At 42.1% G+C, this 17700-nt stretch overlaps 1 protein-coding gene across 1 annotated transcript; it reads right to left on the reverse strand.

The window, feature by feature from the left end:
• Window positions 1–4521: 4521 nt before the first annotated feature.
• Window positions 4522–14141, reverse strand: LOC142917271 (uncharacterized). Its single transcript, XM_076061898.1, has 7 exons — window positions 14020–14141; window positions 10936–11021; window positions 10362–10405; window positions 8872–9010; window positions 7918–8068; window positions 6964–7031; window positions 4522–4868 (listed from the first exon to the last, which is right to left on the reverse strand). The coding sequence occupies exons 1-7, from the start codon at window positions 14137–14139 to the stop codon at window positions 4799–4801; spliced, it is 678 nt and encodes a 225-aa protein (XP_075918013.1). The 5' UTR covers window positions 14140–14141; the 3' UTR covers window positions 4522–4798.
• Window positions 14142–17700: the final 3559 nt, after the last annotated feature.

Genomic DNA, 17700 nt, shown 5'->3' on the forward strand with positions numbered 1-17700 from the left:
TAGCATAGAATTTAGCATTGAAATGGCTGAGTGATTCGCTTGTAACTGCTACAGAAATAGTTACGTTGAAGTCAGAGCATACACATTCACCGAGGCACTTAGTACAAATCAAACAGGAGAATTTAGCATTGAAATAACTAGGCGAATTTAGCATTGAAATAACTGGGTGATTTGCTAGTGACTGGTCACAGAAATGACTACACATCTGAGCTATTCACAGTACTATATAGTGAACCAATAAAAACTAAAATATAAATTACCTTCATGTTATCAATAAACTCTATATTCTCCAATCAGCTAAGCTACCAACCATAAGTCGTTATATATCACAATGCTATATGGCGAAAAAATGGGTGGATTCTTACCCTCAAATTTCCGTACCACGGATAGCTACGGGCCCCGTTCAGATGGACGAGTTCGTCCATGGTCGGAACAGAGGAGGGGGAGAGAGACAGCTGCGAAGCCCTAGTATACTCCATGTTGTAAACCATACCATTAACCGTGGTGTGAGAGATATTAAGAGGCAATGCTGGCGAAAGAGCTGCGGTCTGAAGGTCATCGTAAAATTACAATTAATTAAGAACAGAAATGATTTAACACATCTTTCCAGTGGTTACTAAGCCTGAATCCATCTTCTCGGTTGAAATTGTCTCTGTGCTTGTATATGTGAATGGCCTCATGAACGAATCTCTCATGGTAGCCAGTTGGTTTGCAAAGAACCTCCGTCTTGGAGAAGTCAATGTCATGTGAGCCCACTGAATTGTAACAGTGATCTGCCACGGCAGAGGAGTTCGTCTTACCGTGTTTCAAGTCTGCTTTATGTTCGCGGATGCGGTCCGAGATATGTCTTTTGGTTTCTCCAATGTAGCTACTACCACAGAGGCACTTTAGTTTGTAAACGCCCGGGTACTGTATGTCTGGAAGAGCATCTTTTACAGATGGAACTAAATCACGGATTTTGTGTACTGTGTTGAATCGGACCTGGATCTTGTGTTTATTCAGGATTTTGGAGATCTTTTTAGTGACCCCTGCAATGTAGGGTAAGGTGATGGTTTTGAGTGGCTCCACAAGAGGATCCTTCTTCATGACTGGAGTGATGGCTTTGCGGATTGTGTAGTCGGAGTAGCCATTAGCCCTGAGAGCCTGGTGTACGTGCTTGAGTTCACTGGTAATGTGTTCCTGGTCGGAAATGCATTGGGCTCTATGGTATAGAGTCTTGATGAGGCAGTTCTTCTGGGATGGATGGTGGTGGGAATCCGGTTTCAAGTAAGCATCTGTATGGGTAGCTTTCCTGTAGACAGAGTGGCTCATTGAACCATCATGTCTCCTTTTAATTAAGACATCCAGAAAGGGTAGTTTGTCATCTTTTTCGACCTCCATGGTAAATAGAGCCCAATGCATTTCCGACCAGGAACACATTACCAGTGAACTCAAGCACGTACACCAGGCTCTCAGGGCTAATGGCTACTCCGACTACACAATCCGCAAAGCCATCACTCCAGTCATGAAGAAGGATCCTCTTGTGGAGCCACTCAAAACCATCACCTTACCCTACATTGCAGGGGTCACTAAAAAGATCTCCAAAATCCTGAATAAACACAAGATCCAGGTCCGATTCAACACAGTACACAAAATCCGTGATTTAGTTCCATCTGTAAAAGATGCTCTTCCAGACATACAGTACCCGGGCGTTTACAAACTAAAGTGCCTCTGTGGTAGTAGCTACATTGGAGAAACCAAAAGACATATCTCGGACCGCATCCGCGAACATAAAGCAGACTTGAAACACGGTAAGACGAACTCCTCTGCCGTGGCAGATCACTGTTACAATTCAGTGGGCTCACATGACATTGACTTCTCCAAGACGGAGGTTCTTTGCAAACCAACTGGCTACCATGAGAGATTCGTTCATGAGGCCATTCACATATACAAGCACAGAGACAATTTCAACCGAGAAGATGGATTCAGGCTTAGTAACCACTGGAAAGATGTGTTAAATCATTTCTGTTCTTAATTAATTGTAATTTTACGATGACCTTCAGACCGCAGCTCTTTCGCCAGCATTGCCTCTTAATACCTCTCACACCACGGTTAATGGTATGGTTTACAACATGGAGTATACTAGGGCTTCGCAGCTGTCTCTCTCCCCCTCCTCTGTTCCGACCATGGACGAACTCGTCCGTCTGAACGGGGCCCGTAGCTATCCGTGGTACGGAAATTTGAGGGTAAGAATCCACCCATTTTTTCGCCATATAGCATTGTGATATATAACGACTTATGGTTGGTAGCTTAGCTGATTGGAGAATATAGAGTTTATTGATAACATGAAGGTAATTTATATTTTAGTTTTTATTGGTTCACTATATAGTACTGTGAATAGCTCAGATGTGTAGTCATTTCTGTGACCAGTCACTAGCAAATCACCCAGTTATTTCAATGCTAAATTCGCCTAGTTATTTCAATGCTAAATTCTCCTGTTTGATTTGTACTAAGTGCCTCGGTGAATGTGTATGCTCTGACTTCAACGTAACTATTTCTGTAGCAGTTACAAGCGAATCACTCAGCCATTTCAATGCTAAATTCTATGCTAATCCCATTATCAAGGGGTGCCTCTGCGGATGTGTATGCCTTAATTTAGCTATTTCAATGCTAAATTCTATGCTAATTCCTTTTAACAATGGGTGCCTCTGCGGATGTGTATGCTTTAACTTTTAACATAGCTATTTCTGTGACCAGTCACAAGCTAATCATTCAGCCATTCCAATGCTAAATTTTATGCTAATCCCTTCGTCAAGGCTCTTTGTTCCTCTCACACAGCTTAAAAGCCGTGATCTGAACGTGGCTCTCTCACTCCAGCGCTGTCCTACCAGACAGTCTCGCTCCCTTCACCTGATGAAGGCCGCTTGTGTTGTGGCCGAAACGTCGTGAGAATATTATTGTGTTATTTTATTTGATCAATTTATTATTTTACTCTCATTCTACGTGACTTTACCGAAAGAACCAAAGAAGAAAAAAGTATTATCTTTTTTGTGATTTAGCGTGCTGATCTTAAAGGTGCATTGAAAAATTTGATACTCCGACCGATGCTCCTGTTGTTTGTGGAGTAACTCATGCAGCCAGCTGTGGCTCTAGGGTTTGGTGTTACATGGTTGTTTATGTAGTTTATTGTTAAAAATTCGGTCACAGTTCCTATGATCACTGTTACATTGCATTTATGGCTTTATTTTGGTGATTTCTAAAAGTTTTTTGGTTTGACCATGTTTTTGTTTATTGTAGTACGGAGTTAGACTGATGGCCTTATTCTTAGTTTTCTTGTTGTTGTTTGACTTGCATCCCAATGGGATTTTTGCACACAGCGTTGGTGTACGGTGCTATTTCAGGAATATTTTGATGTTTTTTTCCTGGATTTTCTGTTTGCACATGCACAAAGTTACTTTAAGATGTTTTCTTGTTCATGTTTTTTTGTTTGTTTGCGTTGCACCCGATTCAAGAGCCGAATGGCTCACAGGGCTATACCAAATAAATGAAACTATGAAACTATGAGAAGGGATGGACTGATGCGGCACAGGAGTATTTGGAGCTGAGTGGACTTGCCGACCAGCGGTGCCAAGCTTGGGCTCTGTGGAGGAGTTTCCTGAAGAACGCTACTGGGCAGTAGAGGCAGTCGCCCTCCCAACAACAGCAGTGGTTGGAGAAGCGACGCTCACAACAACGAGCGTTGCACTGGGCGGATAAAATACAGCGAGTTGGCACAATGGGGAGCACAGGTGGTGAAACAGCCAGTCATCTCGGTTAGTCTGTCCCGTGACCGGCTCGCAGAGAGCCTTCGATACTTCACGTGGCCTCAAAGTGTGCACTTTAAGTGCACCTAACCTGGCACAAGCGCTGTGGTCACGTCACCGCCACTTTATGGCAGTTCTGCATGGGTGCTAAAGAATCAACTAATGTCACCTGCTGGGTCTGTCCCGTGACCTCCTGCACCTAGCCTGGCACAGTGGTGCATCTGCCAGTCATCTCGGTCAGTCAACTAATGCCACCTGCTGGGCCTGTCCCGTGACCTCCTGCACCTAGCCTGGCACAGTGGTGCATCTGCCAGTCATCTCGGTGAGTCAACTAATGTGACTTGCTGGCCCTGTCCCGTGACCTCCTGCACCTAGCCTGGCACAGTGGTGCATCTGCCAGTCATCTCGGTGAGTCAACTAATGTCACCTGCTGGGTCTGTCCCGTGACCTCCTGCACCTAGCCTGGCACAGGTTCCAACGCGTTCTACCCTCCCGTCAATCCCCGCAGCTGCTACCGCTGCTGCTGCTGTACAACAGCGACCTCTCTCAGATCTGCGTCACAGTCTCCCACCATGTGGCCTCGTCTCCTCTTCCCCTAGGTCGCTGGAGAAACTCTCCATCCCATACAGGAGCTGTGTCCACAGTCCCCCCTCCCCGCCGCCTCCGCTATCACAGAAGGATTTTCTTTGTCCTTCCGCTGGCTAAAAACCTTTCAGAGGCGTCGTTCGGCGCTCAAAAGTATTTTGAAACTTTGACTTTATTTTCACAACTGTGGAACATTACATCTCTTGACCATTTACTGAAACTGGTAATACGATCAGAGGATTAGATATGCAACACCAACCGTGAAATGTTTTTATTAGATAAACTACATTATAAAAAAAAAACATTAACTTATACAAGTTGTGTTGCAGGCAAGGAAATTGCTGTTATGATGAAGACCATCCGTAAAGAATATAAGTGACGCAATTTTGCTAGAACACCTCGGTCAGACGTTTCAAAATCGATTTACCAACTCAGAAAATCCCTCTAAATATTTTCAGAAAGTTCTTCATAGCATCCTCAGCGTCCTCCGTTTGTTGTACGCTAAAATGTCGAACAACAACGACCAGCATTACAATTAGTGCGTCAATTTTAAAAAACCCTCACAGTAGGCCATATTATTCACCATATAGACTATAGTCACTATACTTATTAACCCAGGAAAACATCGGTCAAAAAATACATCACTCCAATAGGGGGCGCCAATTGCTATGAATACAGTAGAAAGGTTTTTGTTTGGGTTAGATCGCATAAATGTGTCGTTATCCCACCACCACCCAACACAGCCAATTAGTAAGGTTTGTCACGTAAACAAGACGTGCCAATTAGTTCATACTTAAGCCCACCGGTGTGTTGCAGAGTAAATGCACAGATCTGGCCGTCCGCCTGATGATGCTGGTTGTAATCACTGGCGAAACGTCGTGCTCAGATTAAAAATGTTGTGGATTTGCTCTCCGTTACATCAACGTGCTGTACTAGTAAGGTTTTTTTGGAGGGGGGGTTATATCGCGCAAATATAAATGTGTGGTTAAACCCGCCACCACCCGACATAGCTGTGGCTCTAGGGTTTGGTGTTACATGTTATTTATGTAGTTTATTGTTAAAAATTCGGTCACAGTTCCTATGATCACTGTTACATTGCATTTATGGCTTTATTTTGGTGATTTGTAAAAGTTTTTGGGTTTGGTAATGTTTTTGTTTATTGTAGTACGGAGTTAGACTGATGCCCTAATCTAAGTTTTCTTGTTTTTGTTTGACTTGCATCCCACTGGGATTTTTGCACACAGCGTTGGTGTGCAGTGCTATTTCAGGAATATTTTGATGTTTTTTCCTGGATTTTCTGTTTGCACATGCACAAAGTCACTTCAAGATGTTTTCTTGTTCATGTTTTTTGTTTGTTGCGGTTGCACCCGATTCAAGAGCCGAATGGCTCACAGGGCTATACCAAATAATGAAATTATGAAACTATGAAAACTATGACATCTGAACAGAACATGCCAACTCGTTACCTGCACAGCACACCGGGTGTGTTGTGGAGTAAACCCACAACATTTACAAACTGAGTACGACGTTTCGCCAGTAATTACAACCAGCATCATCAGGCGATAGCCAGATTTGTGGAGACAGGAGGACAGAACAAATCTGGCTGTCGCCTGATGATGCTGGTCGCGAACATTGGCGAAACGTCGTACTCAGATTGTTAATGTTGTGGATTTGCTCTGCAACACACCGGCGTGCTGTACTAGTAACGAATTGGCACGTTCTGTTTACGTGACAAACCTTACTAGTTGGCTGTGTCGGGTGGTGGCGGGTTTAACGACACATTTACATTTTTGCGATCTAACCCAAGAAACCCATACCATTGATAAATGCACAACATTTACAAATTGCGTACTGTGACGCTTCGCTGGTAATTACACCCAGCTTCATGACTGGACTTGTGAGGGTTGCTCATGTTTAATATGGGAGGGCGGGTTGTTCTGATCCATTTTCTCTCACGTGCAATTTCCTAAATATTTTTTTTATAGGACACCAACGCGGACGGATTCTTTAAACATGCTTCACGATGATAGAAAGAAGAACAATAACCCGATCTAGAATACAATAAATCCTAACATTTGGAATGTATAAACTATGCCTTGATTCCCTTCCTCACTATTGACACACATTGCACAAGGTCACGAACCGACTGTGGCGGATGGCAATTTCTTGACAACCGAGTACAATCACTGTTTGAAGATTCAATGAACTCCCTGTTACGCACTCGTACGACAGCACTGTCACTAAGTGTTTCACTTCTTACCCCCGTAGGAAATTCAACCTTTCAATATACGGCGTACAATAGTGCAGGACTGTCATTTGCAAATTTGACTCTGGCAAGCAATGGCCAACTCATCTTAAAACAATGCCACGGGCTCTTCTAGCATCCTCTTCGAAGCAGACGGCGTGTCGTACTTAGCAGTTCATTGCCCGGCAGTAATATCCAGGACAGTCTGCTAGATTCTAACCCCGGGACCTTTACAACAAGCGGGGGAAAAAACACCCACTACCGCTGGGGCAGGCACTGTATAAGAACGTTAAATACGATAATACTGCACTGGTGTTTGGGCCCGTTGTTGAAAGCACCGATTTGTCTCACCTAGTGGAGCTTGGAGAAAGAAACATGCGGCTTTTGGAATCACCGTAGGATTTCTCACCGCATGCCACCTGAGATGTAAAAAAAAGAGTAAGCACTTAAACATCGCCCTCCAATCACAATCGTGTCAAAACACAAGATGTCATCGTGGCGACAGCCGTTGATACCACCAGACTTCTCCAAGCGAGGGAAGAAGAAAGAAGCAAAGAGGGAGTTGTTGTGGTTAGCGCATGCAGAGCGTAGATGAGATGAAACAGTTCAGTAAACCGAGCGCTCAACATGTGTGTAGAGCATCTACATCCTTAGACCTCCTTTGCCAGTACCAAAATGTAATAATAGGGTTTTTCCCATTTTTTCTGGCAACAAAACTGAAACCTTTTTACGAGGATTCATGTCTGCATTAACCACAATACCTGCAGTCAAAATGCAAACAAAAAACATACTATGATAATATATGCATTGTCCTTGAAACTGATTGGTCCACATCAAGGGACGGCTTTCTTTTGAGCCTTTTGATGTCATCTGGTCGAGAACCAATTGGGTCGAGGCTCAAAAGAAAGCCGTCCCTTGGTGTGGACCAATCAGTTTCAAGGACAATGCATCATATTATCATAGTATGTGTTTTGTTTGCATTTTGACTGCAGGTATTGTGGTTAATGCAGACATGAATCCTTGTAAAAAGGTTTCAGTTTTGTTGCCAGAAAAAAGGGGAAAACCCTATTATTTTATGTGTAGAGTTCAATGGGTGAGGTTCAAGCGAAGAGTAGTCACAGCAGATAAAGAACAGTGATAAGGAGGTAACTGTTGTTAAATTCTATGAATAATCATAATTGCAATGCTTTCTTTGGAACTAAACCTTAAACCGTGCATGCGATCGTGGTTTATCATATTCTTACCAAACGTGCATATTAAATGTAGTATTTACATTTTCATGTTAAGTCTGTGATGCAATTTTACCTGCTCAGGATGTGTTGGCAAAGGTTCATTGGCTTGTGTGACACACGGGGGAACAGCTTGATCACGCTGCTCCTGGCGACTCCACTGCCCATCCAGTCCTGAGCATCTGTCATAAGGTCTCTTCCTATGGTTGCCATGCCTCTTGTCGACTCTGCACAACCAGAATGTGGCCTATTTAGTAGTATTGGCAATCTACCTTTGTACTATTAACTATCACCAATTAATTTGTTTATATATTACACGAATGACGTTATATAAATATCCAAATGGCCCTTGGCAGATAAAAAGGTTCCCCACCCCTGCCGTAGTAGACCATGAAACCAGCTGGCCAGTAATGCCATTGAAATGCACTCCATAGGCATCGGCATCGCTGTGATCGTCAAGGAGGCTAAAATTCAACATTTCATTTGCGATTCCACCAGGCCGGCCACACCCAATGGGCCCTCCCATCTTGCCTAAATGCCACACTGTAATCAGGATGAAGTCAGGCTAATTCTGTGAACTGTTTAAATAGGTATTCTAGTCCATACCTGTCATCTGGTATCGACTTGATACTAGTAAACCAGTATCAACCAGAATATTCTGATTGGCTGTTGCTTATTTCGACCCATAACTTGCATTACTCTCTTAAAGATCAAGCTATTTAATTTTCCAGGAAAACCTCACTGACTCCTAAGACTGTGTTTCCAGAAGATCTTGGTTTGGGATGTTTGGCCATTTCCATTCATGAGAAAGTTAGCATGTTGTAGAAAACTGGAAAACTCGGAGACAACCCAGATCATAGTCCAAGCTATCAACATCTGGCAAGTCCCGATGACCACCCATTGAATGCTTAATCAGACTTAAACCTGATTAGCTTTGGACTGGTAAGACCTGGTGCATTTTGGATGATTTCACTGAATAACGTTTGCATGTTGAATGTGTGTTGTGTGAAAGGTGATCTGGGAGACAGACCCACTGTCGTCTTGATTTCGAAATGCTGGAACTGGAACATCAGTGACGCTCACGGGAGATCGGAGTTTGGCCACTCCACTTGGTGACTCTGTTGACCCCGACGTGCGATGATCCACACTCTTGTCACCAGCAAACACAGCTGCACACACCACGTTTCATAGAGAGCGGTATTACAAAGCTTCTTGATGTATATTGTGCCATGTTAAATGTTTATCCCTATCCAGAGTGCATAAATATACAGTAGCAGCCCAAAAGTAAGGGCACAAAGAGTTATTATACTTATTTTTTACAAACCACATCGGGTTATTTTTATTTATTTTAACAAACGTTCAAACTGACTCCCATTGACATTAATGGTTGCTTGAATTCTCTTTTGAAATTAATTAAGGACTATTTTGACTGCAGGTGTAATCTTTGAACATTCATCAATTATTTTGTCTCAATTCAATTCGGGTTCTTTGTCGAGGTGACCCCAGGGGCAGAAGAAAATAGGTATTAATAATAATAGATAAAATATTACCTTAAAGAATAAACACATTTTTTTAATGCCAGTGTTACATTAAATGAAATCACTCTAACTTTTGGGCTACCCCGTATGTCGGAAACAGCTTAATATGCTTGGCCTTGTACTTTTGACATTTTTTATCTGGAAAAGAAATCAAGGAATTACATTTTAATTGATTTTATCATCTATTATAATACATTCCCAAGCGAATTATGTTGAGCTCTTTTTAGAGTCCATGGCCGCATTTTAAAGCTATCCGACATTGTGGCTCAGCACGAGATCGAATGCTTGCAAATTGGAAGATTACAAATTTAAATCCTCATTTGGGAATGACTCTGCCCATCAACCCTGCGTGGTCTGTAAGTACCAGTGTGTGTGAGAACAATTAATCGGTGGTTGTCTTATGCATAGGGTCTCCCCCTGCCGTCGGAAAGGTGAAATCCCGCCGCTGGATCAGGGCTATAAACAGCAGTGTGCAACAATGCTCATTTGAGCAAGACAATTATTCTGACTTTTTTGATTACAGGTATTTTAAGCCTCCATCTTTTCATTATCTCCTTTAATTTGGATCCTGGTTTGCACAATTAAAATGTAGGGTTATAAACATATAAATACAACAGTGCCTTATTATTGTTCTGTATCGCAAGGTGAAAAAAGATGCATGATTACAAGAAAATCAGGGTGGCCTTTGATACTCCAAGATTTTACACTTTGGAAGCGGAAGGGACAGAGAGATAGATAAGACATGAAGGGCATGATGAAGCATGTCTCGTGGGACAGACACTCGACCAAAGGGCCCAGAGAGAGATGGGCAAAGAGACACATAGTCTCTCCTGCATCGCTTATTTTAAAATCAAACGTTGCAGTTAATTGTAGTCATTGCATTAGGAGGTTAAGAGCTCAGACGACACAGAGTTATCAAAATGACAAGTGTAGCATTTTAAGTTGAGTATATAGCTATTATCTACAGACATAACCAAATTACCCAACTGGCCTTGTGGAGACAGGAGCTCAGAAGGGCCACTGCATCTGCAATAAGACAAACACGTTTAAAATATCAAGCTTTGCCATGGCTATACAAGTACAACACACCTTAACACTGTATGACTCAGCATAATTAATGTATTAATCACCATATTCTTGGTTCTTTCGGTAAAGTCACCACGTAGAAGGGGAACAATTAAAAAATAAAAATATAAAACAATAAAATTCTCACGACGTTTTGACTGCAACACAAGCAATCATCATCAGGTGTGAAAACCACAAATCTGTGGTTTTCACACCAATCATCATCAGGTGTGAAAACCACAAATCTGTGGTTTTCACACCTGATGATGATTGCTGTGGTTTTCACACCTGATGATGATTGCTTGTGTTGCAGTCGAAACGTTGTGAAACAATAGGGAAGCAATAAAATAATAAAAATATAAAACAATCAAATGACTTTACCGAAATAACCAAAAATATGAATCCCTGCAGTCACGAAAGCTTTAAATCAAAAGTATTCATCACTGTTGCATTTTTAATTTTCAGCACACTTAATTTACCGTCAAACGTACCTGTCATCATGCAGTCCACACTGAGGCTTAGGGACGTGAGCAAACTTGGATAAATTCACTGCGATTCCCCCCTTTACAGAGCAAACCTATGATGAATGTACTCAACACAAGACACGACAGGATGCTCACAACATGCTTAAGGTATATCAAGGGTTGACAATTATCGTGCTGAACGCAAATACAATCTGAAACGTTTTGTTTTGTATAACATGACAATTATTATAAAAAATGGCCTGTTACTAATGAAATCAAGTCAATAATGCCACGTTTAATCCTGATGCACTTTTAAATCTAAATTGAAAACTAATTATTTTTTAAACTGATTTTCGTGTTTAGTTTGTTGTCCTTCCCCCGCACCTCCGATATGGCACGGTTGGCTACGTACAGTGAGGGAAAAAAGCATTTGATCCCCTGCTGATTTTGTACGTTTGCCCACTAACAAAGAAATGATCAGTCGATAATTTTAATGGTAGGTTTGCTTGAACAGTGAGAGAAAGAATAACAAGAAAAATCCAGAAAAACGCATGTCAAAAATGTTATAAATTGATTTGCATTTTAATGAGGGAAATAAGTATTTGACCCCCTCTCAATCAGAAAGATTTCTGGCTCCCAGGTGTCTTTAATACAGGTAACAAGCTGAGATTAGGAGCACACTCTTAAAGGGAGTGCTCCTAATCTCAGCGTGTTACCTGTATAAAAGATACCTGTCCACAGAAGCAATCAATCAATCAGATTCCAAACTCTCCACCATGGCCAAGACCAAAGAGCTCTCCAAGGATGTCAGGGACAAGATTGTAGACCTACACAAGGCTGGAATGGGCTACAAGACCATTGCCAAGCAGCTTGGTGAGAAGGTGACAACAGTTGGTGCGATTATTCGCAAATGGAAGAAACACAAAAGAACTGTCAATCTCCCTCGGCCTGGGGCTCCATGCAAGATCTCAACTCGTGAAGTTGCAATGATCATGAGAACGGGAGGGGTCAGCCCAGAACTACACGGGAGGATCTTGTCAATGATCTCAAGGCAGCTGGGACCATAGTCACCAAAAAAACACTTGGTAACACACTACGCCGTGAAGGACTGAAATCCTGCAGCGCCCGCAAGGTCCCCCTGCTCAAGAAAGCACATATACATGCCCGTCTGAAGTTTGCCAATGAACATCTGAATGATTCAGAGGACAACTGGGTGAAAGTGTTGTGGTCAGATGAGACCAAAATGGAGCTCTTTGGCATCAACTCAACTCGCCATGTTTGGAGGAGGAATGCTGCCTATGACCCCAAGAACACCATCCCCACCGTCAAACATGGAGGTGGAAACATTATTCTTTGGGGGTGTTTTTCTGATAAGGGGACCGGACAACTTCACCACATCAAAGGGACGATGGACGGGGCCATGTACCGTCAAATCTTGGGTGAGAACCTCCTTCCCTCAGCCAGGGCATTGAAAATGGGTCGTTGATGGGTATTCCAGCATGACAATGACCCAAAACACACGGCCAAGGCAACAAAGGAGTGGCTCAAGAAGAAGCACATTAAGGTCCTGGAGTGGCCTAGCCAGTCTCCAGACCTTAATCCCATAGAAAATCTGTGGAGGGAGCTGAAGGTTCGAGTTGCCAAACGTCAGCCTCGAAACCTTAATGACTTGGAGAAGATCTGCAAAGAGGAGTGGGACAAAATCCCTCCTGAGATGTGTGCAAACCTGGTGGCCAACTACAAGAAACGTCTGACCTCTGTGATTGCCAACAACGGTTTTGCCACCAAGTACTAAGTCATGTTTTGCAGAGGGGTCAAATACTTATTTCCCTCATTAAAATGCAAATCAATTAATAAATTTTTTGACATGCGTTTTTCTGGATTTTGTTGTTGTTATTCTATCTCTCACTGTTCAAATAAACCTACCATTAAAATTATAGACTGATAATTTCTTTGTCAGTGGGCAAACGTACAAAATCAGCAGGGGATCAAATACTTTTTTTTCCCTCGCTGTACGGTGTGAAAGAACCTCAACATACATACATACAAATGCATCTCAGAATATTTCACAAAGCATGGGTGCTTATTGATACATGGGTGCTTATATTTTTAAAATGTAGCAAAGGCTACAAAGGAACGCATTCAGACAAGGGGCTGTGGTAATCCGTCACCATCCCTAGAGAGAAAACCGCAACGGGCACAAAGTTTCAGTTTCATTTATGAGGATTGACCCTGTGAGCCATTCGGCTATTGGTTTGGGTGCAACCGCAACAAACAATAAAATTACAAGCTACACCTAAAATTAATTGTACACATATCTAAACATCACCACGTACATAATCAATAAAATCCTACAGAAAAAGCACCGCCCTGTCCATGCTGCGTACAAAAAGTGCAAAAAAATTCCGTTTCGATGTTTGATCCCAATAACAATCACAATACAATACAGATCAAAAAAATGTAAGTATAAATCGATACTAAATAAAAAAAATCGGGCCAAACCAAGCCCCTCTAAAACTTACTGAAACAATGCTACCTAAACAACGTAACAGTTCTCCCAACAAATGTGATTAAAAGGTTACAATAGCGACACACACACACACAACACGCATCACTAAACCTAGCGTCCTTCGCTAGCTGCGTAAGTCATAACAGCCGGATTAACAATAGCAGTAGCAGCGCACTAGAATCAACATGCATAATAAGTTCATACGTCGGTCATCTAAAGCTACACTTTTGAATTCAGGCCACAGGGGAGCCGTGGCAGCTTTGGTTGTGCGACTCCTCTAGAGCACTCTCGCTCCCAGAGCCACTTCAACATGAGACAATGCACAACTCTTACAGCATCTCGAGTGCAGTCCACACAATGGAGCGGTGTGCACCACTGCATTGTGTATTCATTTGTATGTTGACAGGGTGCGGTACTCATTGTACAACACTCTATCCGTTCTAAATGTTTGCATTTATAACGGATAGAGTGCTACGGATAGTTTGCTACGCGCGTGCCAATTTACACAAAACAAAACGAGGTACAGTATGAACACAGGTGCAGTGACAGATATGAGGGCTGTCAAAATGTGCGATGTTTAACCGTGACATTTTCACTCATACCTTGAGCCTTTTGTGACTCGGAAAGCCTGTTAGACTTAAGGTCTTGCTCTTTAGTTCACTCAGGAAGCTGCGCACGTCAGCGCTCGGGGTGCTGGGCGTTAGCGGCGTTGACCTGGCCATATTCCCTTTGCCTACAAGTTAAACCAACAACGCAGGCGCTTAGACCTGAGTGACAACACTGCATTCATCAGGTGCTTTCGCATTGCTGGTGGGCCGCTCACAGTTGGAAGGTTACGAGTTCAGATCCTAGTGGGGGGGTTGGCTCAGCCTACATTCTCCAGGGTCAGTAAAGTTTGTATCATATTGTGGGGAAGACAACAGAATCAAACTCCTGTGAATCACTCACCCCACCACAGGAATGCAGAATTAGCACCACTGGACTATGGCTGTCATCAGGAAATGAGTATCGCCAAATGCTCATTTGAGCGGCAAAACAAAGACTATACGAGTTATTTATTTAGCAGGCCTATGATACGTGCAACCAATTGTGCATGAGAATGATCGATGACTGATGAAAATTATATGCAAATGTATCATTTTGGCTAACGTTCAAAATGAGACCGCACAAGACAGAATCTACGAGGCAGACCATACAAATGAGACAGAAGAAGCTTGATAACAAAAAATAATGCAGTCTTGAATGGAATCGTGTCAAATCACATTATTTTACACATTCCATTACCAGCCTACAAACAAAATAAATACGCGCACAGCACGCATTCCACATCTGTCCCTCCACATGAACATTAAAGTAATTGTATACATCCCATCTGTCAAACCTCCATTCTGGGAGTGCATAATTGCAGCAAAATGTGTTTAATACAATAAAACGCCGCACCAGTTTTGGCATTCAGTGTCTCATCAGCAACGTCAGATTTGCTTGGATCAACGCTGGTGAATGGCCAGAAGTGTATCGGTCTTCGTTTGATGAAATACGATATGATACGCAACCCAAAATAATCACAATTGCTCGTAGTAATAACTTTGTAAATACGTTGAATCAAGATGAAGGTACTCACAGCACTCGTGTCCACACATTTGTTTATTTTTACAGTTGTGAAGACAGCTTCTCTTGGAATCATCCAAGCCAGCAGAGTAACCTTCAGAAACAAACGAGAGCTCTGTAGAGAAGTCTTTTTCACTGTAAACGTGTTTTATAACGACACATTACACATCACGTGACGAATACAATCAAACGCTGAATGTTTATGAACATTACTTTCAGCATATTGTAGGTCGAGCGAAGAGTCGAGATGTGTAAGCCACTCTAGTGTGCAGAAGCATGTCTTAAAACGTTCCAAGGAGGGTGGGGGAGACAGTCCTGAAGATTTAATTAGATCCCTAAAGTCGTGGTTTAAAGATTTCGTGACTGCAGTGATTCATATTCTTGGTTCTTTCGGTAAAGTTACGTTGAAGGGAAACAATAAAATAATAAAATATATATAAAACAATACAATTCTTACGACGTTTTGACTGCAACACAAGCAGCCATCATCAGGTGTGATGACTGCTTTATGTTGCAGTCGAAACGTCGTGAGAATTTTATTGTTTTATATATATAATTATTTTAGTGTTTCAGGTATGATGACTGCTTGTGTTGCAGTCGAAACGTCGTGAGAATTGTATTGTTTTATATATATATAATTATTTTAGTGTTTCAGGTATGATGACTGCTTGTGTTGCAGTCGAAACGTCGTGAGAATTTTATTGTTTTATATATGTATTTTTTATTTTATTGTTTCCCTTCAACGTGACTTTACCGAAAGAACCAAGAATATATATACTCTTTGGTTCTATTGGGTAAAGTCACGTAGGTGAAAATAAAATAACAAAAAATCACGACGTTTCGGCCACAACACAAGCGGCCTTCATCAGGTGAAGGGACGAGACTGTCTGGAGGACAGCGCTGGAGTGGAAGAAGCCACGCTTAGATCACGACCTTTAAGCTGTGTGAGAAGAAAAAGACCAGGCGCCTTGACAAAGGAATTAGCATATAATTTAGCATTGAAATGGCTCATTGAAATAGCTAAGTTAAAGTATACACATCTGCAGAGGTACCCCTTGACAAAGGAATTAGCATCGAATTTAGCATTGAAATAGCTGAGTGATTAGCTTGTAACTGGTCACAAGAATAGCTGTGTTAAAGTTAGAGCATATACATTCACCGAGGCACCTAGTACTCATCAAACAGGATAATTTAGCGAAACACAACCACGCTCAGACATCGGACCTGTGTGCGAGCAAACAAGGTGTTCTGACAAAGAAATTAGCATAAAAATTAGCATTTGATTGACGGATTTTAGGAAAGAGGTGGTGTACGTGCCGGTGGACTTGCAGTTTGGCGCGGGGGGGGGGGGAGTTTACCTATTGATGGTGTGAAAAGGGGGAATTTATAAGAGCTGCAAAAGTTTGGGGTACCACTACTTGAAAAATATACTGTACCATTGAAATTAGTTTAATGTTTAGTTCGATTTAGAACATCTTTCTAATGGTTGCTTAATTTGAAACCATCCTCTCGGTTGAAATTGTGTCTGTGTTTGTAGATCTGAATTGCTTCATGAACAAATCTCTGATAAAAGCCAGTGGGTTTGCAAAGAACCTTGGTATCGGAGAAAATTATATCGTGATCCCCCACAGCGTTGTAACAGTGATCAGCCACGGTAGAAGAATTCGTTTTGCCGTGTTTCAAATCTGATTTGTGCTCGCGAATTCGGTCAGAGACATGTCGCTTTGTCTCACCGATGTAGCAATCACCGCAGGTACAACTCAATTTGTAAACCCCGGGGTACTGTAAATCAGGAATGACATCCTTCACGGATGGGATCAGATCGCACACAGGTCCGATGTCTGAGCGTGGTTGTGTTGAGACAAAGCGACATGTCTCTGACCGAATTCGCGAGCACAAATCAGATTTGAAACACGGCAAAACGAATTCTTCTACCGTGGCTGATCACTGTTACAACGCTGTGGGGGATCACGATATAATTTTCTCCGATACCAAGGTTCTTTGCAAACCCACTGGCTTTTATCAGAGATTTGTTCATGAAGCAATTCAGATCTACAAACACAGACACAATTTCAACCGAGAGGATGGTTTCAAATTAAGCAACCATTAGAAAGATGTTCTAAATCGAACTAAACATTAAACTAATTTCAATGGTACAGTATATTTTTCAAGTAGTGGTACCCCAAACTTTTGCAGCTCTTATAAATTCCCCCTTTTCACACCATCAATAGGTAAACTCCCCCCCCCTCCCCGCGCCAAACTGCAAGTCCACCGGCACGTACACCACCTCTTTCCTAAAATCCGTCAATCAAATGCTAATTTTTATGCTAATTTCTTTGTCAGAACACCTTGTTTGCTCGCACACAGGTCCGATGTCTGAGCGTGGTTGTGTTTCGCTAAATTATCCTGTTTGATGAGTACTAGGTGCCTCGGTGAATGTATATGCTCTAACTTTAACACAGCTATTTCTGTGACCAGTTACAAGCTAATCACTCAGCTATTTCAATGCTAAATTCGATGATAATTCCTTTGTCAAGGGGTACCTCTGCGGATGTGTATACTTTAACTTAGCTATTTCAATGAGCCATTTAAATGCTAAATTATATGCTAATTCCTTTGTCAAGGCGCTTGGTCTTTTTATTCTCACACAGCTTAAAGGTCGTGATCTAAGCGTG

The sequence above is a fragment of the Petromyzon marinus genome, unplaced genomic scaffold, assembly GCF_048934315.1.
Source record: "Petromyzon marinus isolate PM22_M1 ecotype Great Lakes invasive population unplaced genomic scaffold, UKy_Petmar_22M1.pri1.0 PM_G_Scaffold_44, whole genome shotgun sequence".
In the NCBI taxonomy this organism is placed as follows: domain Eukaryota; kingdom Metazoa; phylum Chordata; class Hyperoartia; order Petromyzontiformes; family Petromyzontidae; genus Petromyzon; species Petromyzon marinus.